At 44.2% G+C, this 12,229-nt stretch overlaps 1 protein-coding gene across 4 annotated transcripts in view; it reads left to right on the forward strand.

The window, feature by feature from the left end:
• The window catches only part of NRCAM (neuronal cell adhesion molecule), a 117,909-nt gene that overhangs the window by 66,162 nt on the left and 39,518 nt on the right, over positions 1-12,229 (forward strand). For 3 of the 4 annotated variants that reach the window (XM_029910823.1, XM_029910825.1, XM_029910826.1), the window contains 3 exons: positions 6,299-6,503; positions 6,769-6,891; positions 10,645-10,821. In XM_029910823.1, coding sequence (XP_029766683.1) covers positions 6,299-6,503; positions 6,769-6,891; positions 10,645-10,821 — 505 coding nt within the window. Of the gene's footprint in view, positions 1-6,298; positions 6,504-6,768; positions 6,892-10,644; positions 10,831-12,229 lie in introns of all 4 variants that reach the window. The other variant, XM_029910824.1, reaches the window with a different exon arrangement.

The following is a 12,229-nucleotide window of genomic DNA, read 5'->3' on the forward strand; positions in this document are numbered from 1 at the left end:
GTTAGACAAAAATCAATAGGAGAAGGATAGGAAAGAGAAGAAATAAAGGGGGGAAGTAAAAGGACAAACAAGGGACGAAGTAACAGTCTCACATCCCAGGTGGTGTTCAGGATTCAGCCAAAACCAGTGGAGGTGGTGATGTCATCTGGGTCTCTCTCTCCAGCCTGGGCTGATCAGAACATCTCTCAGGATCAGGATGACAAAAGCCCAAAAGTGTAACAGTAGATCCCGGGTCTCCCAGGAGCTGTAGGAGTGGCAGCCATGATGGTGAAGCTTACTCCTTTCCTTTTTTCATTCACTAATTGTTGCATTTGCTTTGATTTTTCTCCCCTAAGTCTTTTTTAAGGACACCAAAAGTGAGTGATGAGCAGACTAGCCTGTCCCCTCATTATTTTGTCCAGCAATTAAAGCTAGTTTCTGACATACCAATTTTGGTTATTTTTCAAGTAAATGCAGACATGTATTCCAACTACGAGTGTGCGCGCCCCGTATCTACTGGCCACCAATGTCTTACCGATACCAGTAGCCCCCTTGGGCTCAGTGGTAAGCTCCTTTGTCCAAGTCAAAACCAAGATTGCCTACTCGTGTGACTTTGGGGGCTGCAGATCAGCCGCAAGTCCAGACGCCCATGGTTCCCTTTCCTGTGGAGCCACCAGAGTTTCCCCATCTGGAGATGCTACCTCAGGAGCGACACATCTGTGGCTCAGCCAACAGCCTCGTCCTTGTCCCCAGACAATGCGGTGCTGCCTGGTTCATCCTCCCCTTCCATCCTGGAGGGCTTCAAGGCATACCAGTACCTTTTACGCCATGTGGCTGCATTCCTTGGTATTCAAGCAGAGTTTCTCCAGGAGAATACCCATAAACTCATGGACATTTTCCAGCCCTCTGTCCCTGAAAGGGTGGCCCTTCCAATTAACGAGGCGGCCTTCGAGCCTGCGAGAGCTTTTTGGGGTACACTGACCTCAGTACTGTCAGTGGCCAAGCGTTTGGAGAAGTGCTGTTTTATGCCTGTTCAGGGATGCATGTGGTTCTGTTCCCATCTGGCCTAGAACTCCCTGGTGGTCATGGTGGTGAATGACAGCCCAGCAGGGCAGATTCAAGTCCACTGCCAAGGACAGAGACTCTAAGCGCCTGGACCTTTTGGGAAGAAGGATATACATCTCCTCTTCACTATAGATGAGGATCACAAACAAGCAAGCTTTGCTGGCTGAATATGACTTTCTTAATTAGTCAGCTATGGCCAAATTTGAGGAGCAATTGCCCAAGGCTTCAAAAGAGGAGTTTCGGGCATTTGTCTTTGAGGGCTGCTTGGTGGCCAAAACATCTCTGCAATCCACCCTTGATGTTGCAGACATTTCAGCCAGGGGCAATAACCATGAAGAGGACTTCCTGGCTCCAAAACTTGGGGATCGCTCTGGATATCCAGTAAGCAATTGAGGTCTTGCCTTTTGATGGCTGAACCTTGTTTTCGGACAAGACTGATGAAACCCTGCATTCCTTTAAGGATTTGAGGACTACTTTAAGGTATTTGGGGGTGTTTGTGCCACCCTCACAGAGACTCCACTGCGGGACACAGCAACAACAGCTGTACAGGCTGCAGCATCCGTTTGTGCAGCCCTTCCCCCTCGAAACAGCAAGATTACTCCAGGAAGAGGGACAAGTCTCATAAGAGGAAGCACTCGGTCTTGAGTGTCCTCCTTTGGTGCATGCTAAGTAGACATTTTGACTTGTTGGACCAGAGCACTGTTTCAGTTGTTCTTCCTCCCTTGTCATCCCCCCATTCCTTTGAGGACATGCTGGCCCATTTTTACAATGCCTGGGTCTTGATTACCTCTGACAGTGGGGTCCTAGACACTGTCAGATCGGGCTGTGCTATCCAGTTCTTCTCCAAGCCCACTCGCCACCCCCCTTCCCCATCCTTCTTCAGGGACCCCCTCTCATGAGACACTGCTCTTTGAACAGGTCAGCTCTCTGCTAGCATTGGGAACGGTGGAGGAGGTATCCTGCCTGCTTTGTCTCAGAACAACTGGTTCACTGCTCTGGACCTTCAAGATGCTTACTTTCATGTGACCATTCTGCCGAATCACAAGTTTCTTCACTTTATGGTAGGAGACTGACAATTTCAGTGCACAGTGCTTCCGTTTGGCCTCTCTTCTCCGCCCCCCCAAGTCTTAACCAAATGCATGGCCATAGTCATGGAAGAAAATCCATATCTTCCCCTACCTCAGCGACTGGCTGCTGAAGGATGGCTCCAGAAAGGAGGTTCTTGCCCATATTGATACCATGCTATGTTTACTCAACCTCTTTGGACTCATTTAAAACACCGTGAAGTCAGCCTTGGCTCCCGCTCAGCAAACAGAGTTCATTGGGCCCTGCTAGACTCCACGAGGTTAAGGACATTTCTGCTGACCAACCGCTTCCAGGCAATTCGACAGATGTGGCTTGATCTGCAATCACAACCGTTTACAACAGTCGGCAAGTGTCTGAGCCTGTTGGGCCAGGTGGTACAACTCACCAGGTTGTGTGTTTGCCTTCTTCAGATGTGGCTCAGGATGGTTTACTGCCCTGCCCTGCATTCTCTGGACAGGTTGGTTCACCTTCCTCCATCAGTCCTGGAGTCCCTGTGCTGGTGGGAGTCCCCATGCAATGTGTGCAAGGCATCCCCTTCACTTAGCCCTCTCCGACCAAGTCACCGGCTACCAACGCATCCCTTCTGGGTTGGGGGAGCATCTGGACTTGTTGAGGGTGCAGCCTCTGGTTGGGACAGGAGGTCTTGTTCCACATCAATGTGCTGGAGCTTTGGGCCATCCACAATGTATGTCGTGCCTTCTGGGACCATATCAGATGTTCAGTGATTCACATACTCACGGATGATACCACCACAACTTACTGTGTGAACAAACAAGGGGGAGCTCGCTCCAGATCACTCTGCCTGGAGGTGATCAACCTGTGCCAGTTCTACATTGAAGAAGAAATCACCCCAATAGATGTCTATTTACCAGGGATCCAGAACCACCTCGCATATCATCTCAGCAGGTTTTTCTCCCCGAGCTACAAATGGTCCCTGAAGGCGGAGGGCCTTTGGATGGTTTTCGCAATGTGGGGCATCCCCACGATCAACCTCTTTGCAGTGAGGGAAAACAGGAAGGGTCACCTATTCTGCTCTTGAAGGGGCTCAGCCTGGGCTCCCTCTCCGATGCTTTGCACTACAGCTGGCAGTCGACGCTGCTGTACTCATTCCCCAGGTCATTGCCAAGCTCAAGGTGGATCGAGCCAGGCTCATCCTGATCGCCCCATCATGGCTGAGACAGTGCTGATTTTGGGACCTCCTCGCTCTGTCAGTTCAACATCCCATGCCACTTCCTTTCTTTCCCAATCTTCTCACACAGGACTGCAGCTGCACCTTGCATCCAGCGATCAGCCTCTTGCACCTTATGGTATGGCTGCTGCATGACTGAACAAGGAGGAAAAATGTTGCTCGGAGGTTGTCTAACAGGTCCTACTTAACAGTAGGAAGCCTTCCACTAGAATAGTGTACTTGGCGAAGTGGAAGAGGTTTTCCATGTGGTCCTTGGCCCGTGGAGCCATCCAGCAGAGACTTCCATCAAGGACATATTGGAGTACCTGCTACACCTTCAGGAATCTGGTTTAGCACTCAGTTCTCTAAGAGTGCACTTGGCAGCAATATTGGCATATCATCCACCTCTCCAAGGAAAATTGATTTTCTCCAGTGCCATGGTGATGAGATTTCTGAAAAGACTTCTCCACCTGCATCATCCAGTACTAGAGCCAGTTGTGGGACCTGAACACAGTTTTAGCAGCTCTACTGGGGCCTCCATTCAAGCCCCTTGCTTCCTATCCACTGCCTTTCCTGTCTCAGAAAACAGCATTCTTGATGGCCATTACCTCTGCCAGGAGGGTGGGTGAGTTGCTGGCCCTAATGGCAGGGTCTCCTTACATGCAGTTCTCCAAGGATAAAGTTATGCTCTGTCCACATCCCAAGTTTGTGTGCCAGGTGGTCTCTCAGTTTCAATTGAACCAGGCGGTATATTTGCCTGTATTTTTCCCCAAGCTGCATTCCTCCCCTGAGGAGCAATGCCTCCATACATTAGATGCTGTCTAGCCTTTTATCTGACCAGGACCGAACAATTTCGTGCTTTGGCTGGCCTGTTTTGTATCCTATGTGGACTGCATGAAGGGACAAGCAATCTCTTTGAAGACCATCTCTAGATTGATAATGTCTTGTATCAAGACTGCATGTGAGATAGCATCAGCTACGCCTCCTCAACAGATATGGGCATGTTCGACGAGAGCACAGGCAATGTCGGTAGCATTACTCAATGACATTTCCATATTGGACATTTGTAGGGTGGCCTCGGGGGCGTCCATACATACACTTACGGATCATTACGCGATCACTGCTTCTTCCAGAGCAGACACTAATGTCAGAAGAGCGGTCCTGTGATCCTTACTCAGATAGACTCCGAGCCCCACCTCCAGGTGGGGGTACTGCTCACTGGTCACCTAGTTGAAATACACGTCTACATCTACTCGAAGAATAATAATTGGTTACTTACTGTAATTGGGTTCTTTGAGATGTGATGCAGATGTATATTCCACAACCCACCCTCCGTCCCCTGTGCTTCAGAGTCTTCCCTGGATGTTCAGTGTGAAGGAACTGAGAGCGATTGAGGCAGTGCTGCCTTATATAGGGGAGGGACTGCAGACACAAGGCGTGAGCACCACCCCTTTACGGTTACTGGTAGGCAAAAGTCTCCAGCTCTGGCACATGGGGCACGCACACCTATTTGGAATACACGTCTCCATCACATCTCAAAGAACCACAGTTACAGACCCAGTAAGTAGCCATTTCTTCATTGATTTCTGGTCCCACACGTCTCTTGTTTATCGGACATGATCTTAACAAAGTCTTGAGTAATATCAACAAGCCTTTTTGTTAAGGCTAATTCAGTCTTTCTTTCTCCTTTTTGCACCCATTTCCATCAACATTTATTGTCATATGTGATTGGAACCATTTGTAAACTTTTGTCAGTGTTCCCACAGTTGGTTCACAATAAGGGTATATTTGTTGGGTGATTTATTACAACTGGGGGCTACCTTCTGCCAGGTCTGCTGCCTTTCCATTGGCTGGACATGGGGGAATGGACTCACTGGTTAATTGTTATACTTAGTATAATATTGGTGCTGTTATTTAGGATGCTGCAGTCTGACTAATTGCCCATTTTGGGATCAGGAAGGAATTTTTTCCCATTGGACCAAATTGGTAAGAGGGTCTGGTCTGGTGGGTTTCTTTGCCTTCCTTGCAACATCATGGAGGCTATAGCATTAAGACTTTAAAAGGCTTAACATTAGGAAAGTAAGACTGCTTAGCTTGCCACAACTTGTGGCTGGTTTCCAATGTGGATAACGATAAAAGGGACCAGATCCAAGGGGTAAATGAGACCTGGGATTGTGGTGGTGGACCTTTCGCCAATTGGAAAAAGGGGAGACCTGAAGTCCTTCCTTGGGAGCCTCTTACCCCTCCATGTTGGGGAGGTGGAGAGGATTCAAAAATTAGTTGAGTCCTAGGAATGAGCCTAGTTATTCGTTCTGTGGTGGGAGTTCTGAACACCACAGTGTTAAATGCTTGGTATGAGTGCACAGGAGGCAGGGCACATAATGCCCCTCATCACTGTTAAATAAAATGGCTGTCTGCTTAAAATTCATCCCAAGTGTCTGTTCATTCACTTTCATGTATCTATCCCTTATTAAAGAGGGTTAAGCATTCAGAAGCAAGAGAACATGAATTGATGTGAAGAAAGAACAGCCTCTACAAGAGCTCAGGGGGAAAGTTCCTTTTTAAAAAAAATTATTTATATGTAAAATGAACTGCAAAAGAAGATTCATTGGTTATCCTCAGCCTGTCTCAGACCCAGATTCTGCAGTGAGATGAAGGCAGGCAGACTCCTGCACCTGTGTGGATTTCGTTGCAGGACTGGATTGTAGGTCTCCTTTGATGATTTGCCTATCACTCCAGACTAGAAAAATCCCTTGTGTCCTTCACACACACACATGTCTGCAAGATTCTGAAAGTCACAGTCTGTTCCTTGGTCTGCTTCTGGGACAGTGCAACTATGCACTGGCCCTTACATGGAGCTTGCTGAAAAGCCACTCTCTAGTCCTAAGTAACCACCTTTTAAAATGTAGTTAGGTATTCATGAAAAAAATCATAGCTACCAGTTTGCAAAACTGGAACACCAAAATACTCACTACAGATTTTTTTTTTTTTAATGCGTAGATTTACTACTGGAAAGTACAGAGTTTATCTAAAAGAAGGCGGCGGCATGTGGAGAAAAAGATTCTGACATTCAGTGGAAACAAGACACATGGAATGTTGCCAGGACTGGAGCCTTATAGTTCTTACAAGCTGAATGTTAGAGTTGTTAATGGTAAAGGGGAAGGACCAGCAAGCCCTGACAAATCATTTAAGACTCCTGAAGGAGGTATGAAATGAGGAAATTAAGGTATAAAACTAAGCTTAGTAAGTTCAAAAATAGCATGTTGTAAGATTGTTCTTTAATTTTAAACTTTCTTGGGTAGTTGAAAGAAATAAAATTGGGGGTTTATATTCGGCACGATATTAAACATTATGTTTGTATGTACAAAAGTGAAAGCAAATGTAAGGGTGATACAGAAGTTATGCCATAGTATTTTATAAGACATTTTAGTGCCATATACTTAGCATTTACCATATATTCTTCTTACAAGTTCCTAGCTCACCTTCCTTTTTGAAGATTACTAATCCAACACTGGACTCTCTCACTTTGGAATGGGGTCTACCTACTCACCCAAATGGTGTTTTGATAGCGTATACACTAAAGTTTCAACCAAGTAAGTAAATAATGGTAAAGTCAAAAACCTGTCTCAGACCACCTGCCTGCTGAATACTAATTTATATCCTTAATTCAGTAGTTTTTTCACAATTTACAACAACTATGTGGTATACCTTCTATAAATTAAAAATAAATCATACCGAATGTTATATTTGTTAAATTATGGTAAAGGTTGATCTACATTGACAATGGTCGCAATTGGAAGAGTTCATCCTCTGGGCTACAACTGTGGGATTTTTTATTTTTTATTTATTTGTACTTCTCTACAATGAATTGATCCATGCTTCATCCCAAAATGCAAGTAAAAGCTGATGTGTAATTGTCAGCTAAACAATAAACAAGTCATGGAATACCCTCTCAATCTAGACTGGAAAGCCACTAACCTGTCCTCCTTTAGATCCCCACTTCTACCATGATGTCTACAGTAAATAGCCAACTGATAATGGTTAGGCAGGTAGCTGGTGTTATCAAGATTTTGGTTTTATTTACATCTTAGAACGAAACCCCTCAAAACTCCAAAAACTTTTGAATGAATCAAATCCAACTAATTGTCCTCCCTCCTGCATTCCTTCCATTTATTTGTCTCATCTACTTCAAATGTTTCTGTCTTAAATTAGATGTTAAGTTCTTTGTGGCAGGAACCATTTCTTTATATGTACAATATGTCCTTGACCCTGACTTGGGCTCCTGGAAGCAATGTAATTCTTAGAAATGATAGCAGAAATACAGTATTGTTACTCTAATAAATACAATTGAGCTCTCTGCTATGATCATGATAAATATCTGACATGTAGCATATATCATACACTTGGATCCCTTTATAAAACTTACTAACTGATTTTACATCGAATATATAGTAATCATTTCATCCACCACTGGAGATCAGAGAGCTCTGTGATAAAATGTAACAACAATGGTTCAACAGAACACAGTATCATTACACAACACTTCTGGGATAGAAAGTACTCTCCCCAGTTGACATGTGTGGGGAATGTAGGTAGGCAGAATATAATTTTGCAAAAATTGTCAGATTTATCATGACTACAAATGGTCTGGAATTGTTTCATATATTTTCTGAAAGACTGAGTCTCTAAGAGTCATCTTGTTTGTCTTTCAAGTACAGTTGAAAAGTAACGACCACTTTTACCATGTGCGTACAAACCAGATGGGACAGCATGGCCGGCGTCTGTGACTTGAGGCGGGGTGCCGGGAGAGCATGCCCGCAGTGATCTGACTGTGGCACTGGCTACTGCGGAGAGGCAAAGGAGCCTTGGCCCTGAGAGGGAAGAGCGGGAGCTGGGTGCCCTCCTCAGGCAAAGCAGCCCACGGTGCCTTTGCATAAAAATATAGTTCTATGGGTGGCCATCTCTGCTTGGCAAGAGATAAATAGGAGAGTGGAGGGAGAAACCTATACAGCAGGGGGCAGCACCCATGACCCCACCCTGCCCTGGGGCAGGAGGCAGCCCCAGGAGAGGGGCACCTTGATGATGATCCAGCGCTCCCCTGAGCAAGGAGGTGGCACGGTTAGGAGCCAGGGGTGGGAAAGGCTGACCTATTCAAACTGGTGGCAGCAGCAACGAGCTCCTCAGTGGGGGCCTGCAGGTTGTGACTGGCCAAGACTTCTGGTGCAGGGCAGGCTGTTCTGGGCAAGCCAAGTGATTTCAGGCTCTGATTAAGGGGGGACTGGAAGGGGCAGAGGCCAGGGCCGGCGCTTCCACTGGCCGACCCTAGGCAGTTGCCTAGGGCAGCAGGATTTGGGGGGCGGCATTTTGCCGCCCTCGGCGGAAATTCGGCAGTGGGGGGTCCTTCTGCTCCGGGTCTTCGGTGGAAATTCGGCGGTGGGTCCTTCACTCGCTCCAGGACTCGCCGCCAAAGTGCCCCGAAGACGCGGCGCGGAAGGACCCCCACCGCCGAATGCTCAGAGGAGGAGCGCTGCCATCTAGGGCGGCAAAAACCCTGGCACCGCTCCTGGCTGAGGCAGTGCCGCTGGGAGGCAGTGGTGCCCTGCCTCCCTCGTGAACTGTCAATGGAGGGAGACTGGGGGCCCCCATGGCTGGGATTGTGCCACAGATCACCCCACATGGCTGCATGAAGCTCCGGCAGCAAGAGAAGATGGTCAGTTCTACCGTTGGAGCTGTGAGACTATGATGGAGGGGCCCTGACCCCCCTACCTCCCAAGCATGGAGATCAGAAGGAGGGCCTGTGGGAGGTGGTGGGGGTTACAGCAACTGGCATAAGTTCTTCTTGTGCCCGCGCTTGGTCTGCAGGGCAGCCCACTTGGCCATCTCAAACACCTTGTGCACCCCATCCTTCCTACTGGCTGAGTACTCCAGGTCGCCGAAGGTGTATTTAATTCATTATCAATGTGAAGGGAAGACTTCCACCTGCTGCATCACAAACACTCCTTCATGTAGAGCTGGAGTTTTCTTTGCTGGTATCTCCTAGAGCAACTGCCTACGCCTGATCCTGCATAGCTGGTGTAATATGAAAAGATGTCGGTATTGAGGGGCTCTAGCTGCAGGTTCATCTGAGTGGTTTTTTTATTGTTTAGTTGATAATTGCACATACATACCTTTTTATTATATTTTCAAAGGAAGCATGGATCATTTTGCCAAAAAATAAAAAACCTGTTGGACCATATATAATATGCACATATGTGCATATATTTACAGTTTATGAATGTTCAAGTAAATACTGTGAATATAAAAAAAAACCTAGTGGCAACATTATGCTTGTCCTATTTGGAATGTTTTATTCACTGCATGGTAACAGTATGGGGTTCATTTGACTGTGGAGTGTGTGTGTATGTGTGATTACAAATGTGTGTTTCAGTAATGACAGTAATGAGGACCTTTAATCACATAATCATCTACTGATATCAGAAAGTATCTTAATTTTAATTCATCTCCAAGATGGCTTCTCACTCAGCCCTGCCCTCGGGATGCACTTGTCTCCGGCTATGCACCTAGAACCATTTGGAGCCATAAGTGCCTCCCACATAAAAAACTCCCAGCTGCCTCAATTTCTGTTCAACTGCTGCAATAGCTTGACACCAGTTAGCAATCATTTGACTATTTTTGTCCCAACATTTAGTGTGTTTTATTCTTAGGTAGGTAGTTTAGCATATTCATTAGGTTTTAGCAGTTTTTTAGGATAAATTTTTCAAAAGCACATAAGTCCCATGTTCAAAAATGACACAGGTGTCCCAGTTTCATAAGTGACTTTCAAAGTGACTTACACTCGTAAGTGCCTGAAGGTCAGATAATTCAAAGGCATTTAGGCACCTAACCTACGTAGACACTTTTGAAAATCCCACTAGACAACTATCTTCATCCTTAGGCCCTTAAATACCTTTGAAAATCTGTCAAAAAGTCATTTTTCAAAATGGAGCTTAGGCTCCTAAGTCACTTAGGTGCTTTTGAAAATGTTGCCCTTAGTCTTTTTACTGGTAAAAATATCTCCCTGTCTCCTTGACATTCTCAGGAGTGAGTAAACTGCACCTTATGCTCCCTACACAGCCACACAAGCCTAGCCTCTATCCAGCATGTAGCTGATTTATCAAGTCAGATAGCAGAAGTTACAGTATTTATCATTTCTGGAATCAGAAAATGAACAGCACTGTAGAGAAATTTGAAAAGAAAGGCAGTACCTGGTATAAAATGTTTTAATTAACACAACTGTAATATAGATTGAGTTCCTAGATATTCAAAGATAAACCATCTAACTCTTTATGCTTTTCTCACAATGACAGTTAACAGCACTCATGAATTAGGCCCCTTGGTAGAGATCAGAATTCCTGCAAACGAGACCAGCTTGATATTAAGTAATTTAAATTACAGCACACGATACAAGTTTTACTTTTATGCACAAACATCAGTTGGAGCTGGAAGTCAAATAACTGAGGAAGCAGTAACAATTATGGATGAAGGTAAGATGGGTATGTATAAAGAAAGTCCATTTAAGTTTAAAGAATCCTACCTGTTTTATTAAAAATGTTAGTACTTTTTCCTCGTTGAAGCACTCTTTATTAAAAATTATCTAGCGAATACCTAGTTTTAGTGTGCACTAATATAAACTATTTAAAACAGATTTTAAAGAAAAGATGTGCAAAAATTTTCTACTACAACTGATGCTTAAAAAAATTGGTGTAAAAAGCCACCTCTGTATATCACTTTCTTTACAAGACCTAAGCTACTTGCTTTTCAGGGCTAGGCCGTGCCTTTCAAAGTTTTATGCAACTTTACATACTCTTAAGTGCCTTTCCCAGTCATCTATACTATATCTATATTATTCTGCTTCCATGACTGCTTCGGGTCACAGGTACAATACTTTGTTCTGGTTATTATCCTTCATCCAGTGATAAAGTCATGAAATGCTGCCTGCTACGGTTTGGGTAGTAGAAAATCTATAAAGTCTAAAACAATACAAATCTCTAAATCACAATAACTTATATATAGTCTAAATGTTTTCTCATGGGCCTAGTAGGAACATGGGTGTACTGTAAATGTAGTACCACAGCTAGGACCAAGACCAGTCCAGTATATGGTCACCAGTTAAAGAGTCTGGGACAGCCACATGTTAATTTAGAACTAAGAGTATTGCTTTACAAGCTTACGTTGTTTTAGGCATTTTAGATTTAGGATCTGGGACAAAATTCTTCTGTTGGGAGTGCTATCCTTTAAAATATTATGGAAATTCAATTTAAATAATTAAAATTACTGTGGAAATTTTGTGATGCGGCCTTTGATAATTTTGCACACCTCTAATATTAAATTCTGTTTTATTGCAAGCTTTAGATTTACTTATTTCATACTTGGTAAGCTTATTGTTTGTTGGAACTGCCATAAATTGGTTGGTATGAAACCCAGTAGATCTAATAGGTGTATTCTGGTTATATCATAAAATGTAACTTTTTTTAAAAAGTGAATGTTAACAAGCATGAACAGTAAAGATTAATAAATGCATGTATATTAACTTTAGAATAATCAATCAATGTTCAATATAAGTATGTATTTAATTTCTTACTCCCTTGATCTAATATATTTCACTTATAGCATGCTTTTATGACAATTTATATTTATATATATGTTCCCTCTGGTGTTGTATCTAATTATATAGTGTCCTATTTTTATTTTCCCCCATTAAAGCTGGTATTCTCCCTCCTGCTGTAGGTGCAGGCAAAGGTAAAATAAAACTCTGCATGATTTTGTAAGTGTGTGGATTTTTGCAGTGTTATAAATGGGGAAATTTCTGCTGGTAAGGAGAGAAAACACTGGCCTATATTTTGTTGTATTAACTATTACTTGATATTGGGGGAGCTGTTTATTTAATAGGCT

Source organism: Terrapene carolina, unplaced genomic scaffold, assembly GCF_002925995.2.
Source record: "Terrapene carolina triunguis isolate 2854851 unplaced genomic scaffold, T_m_triunguis-2.0 Scaffold68, whole genome shotgun sequence".
NCBI classification, from domain to species: domain Eukaryota; kingdom Metazoa; phylum Chordata; order Testudines; family Emydidae; genus Terrapene; species Terrapene triunguis.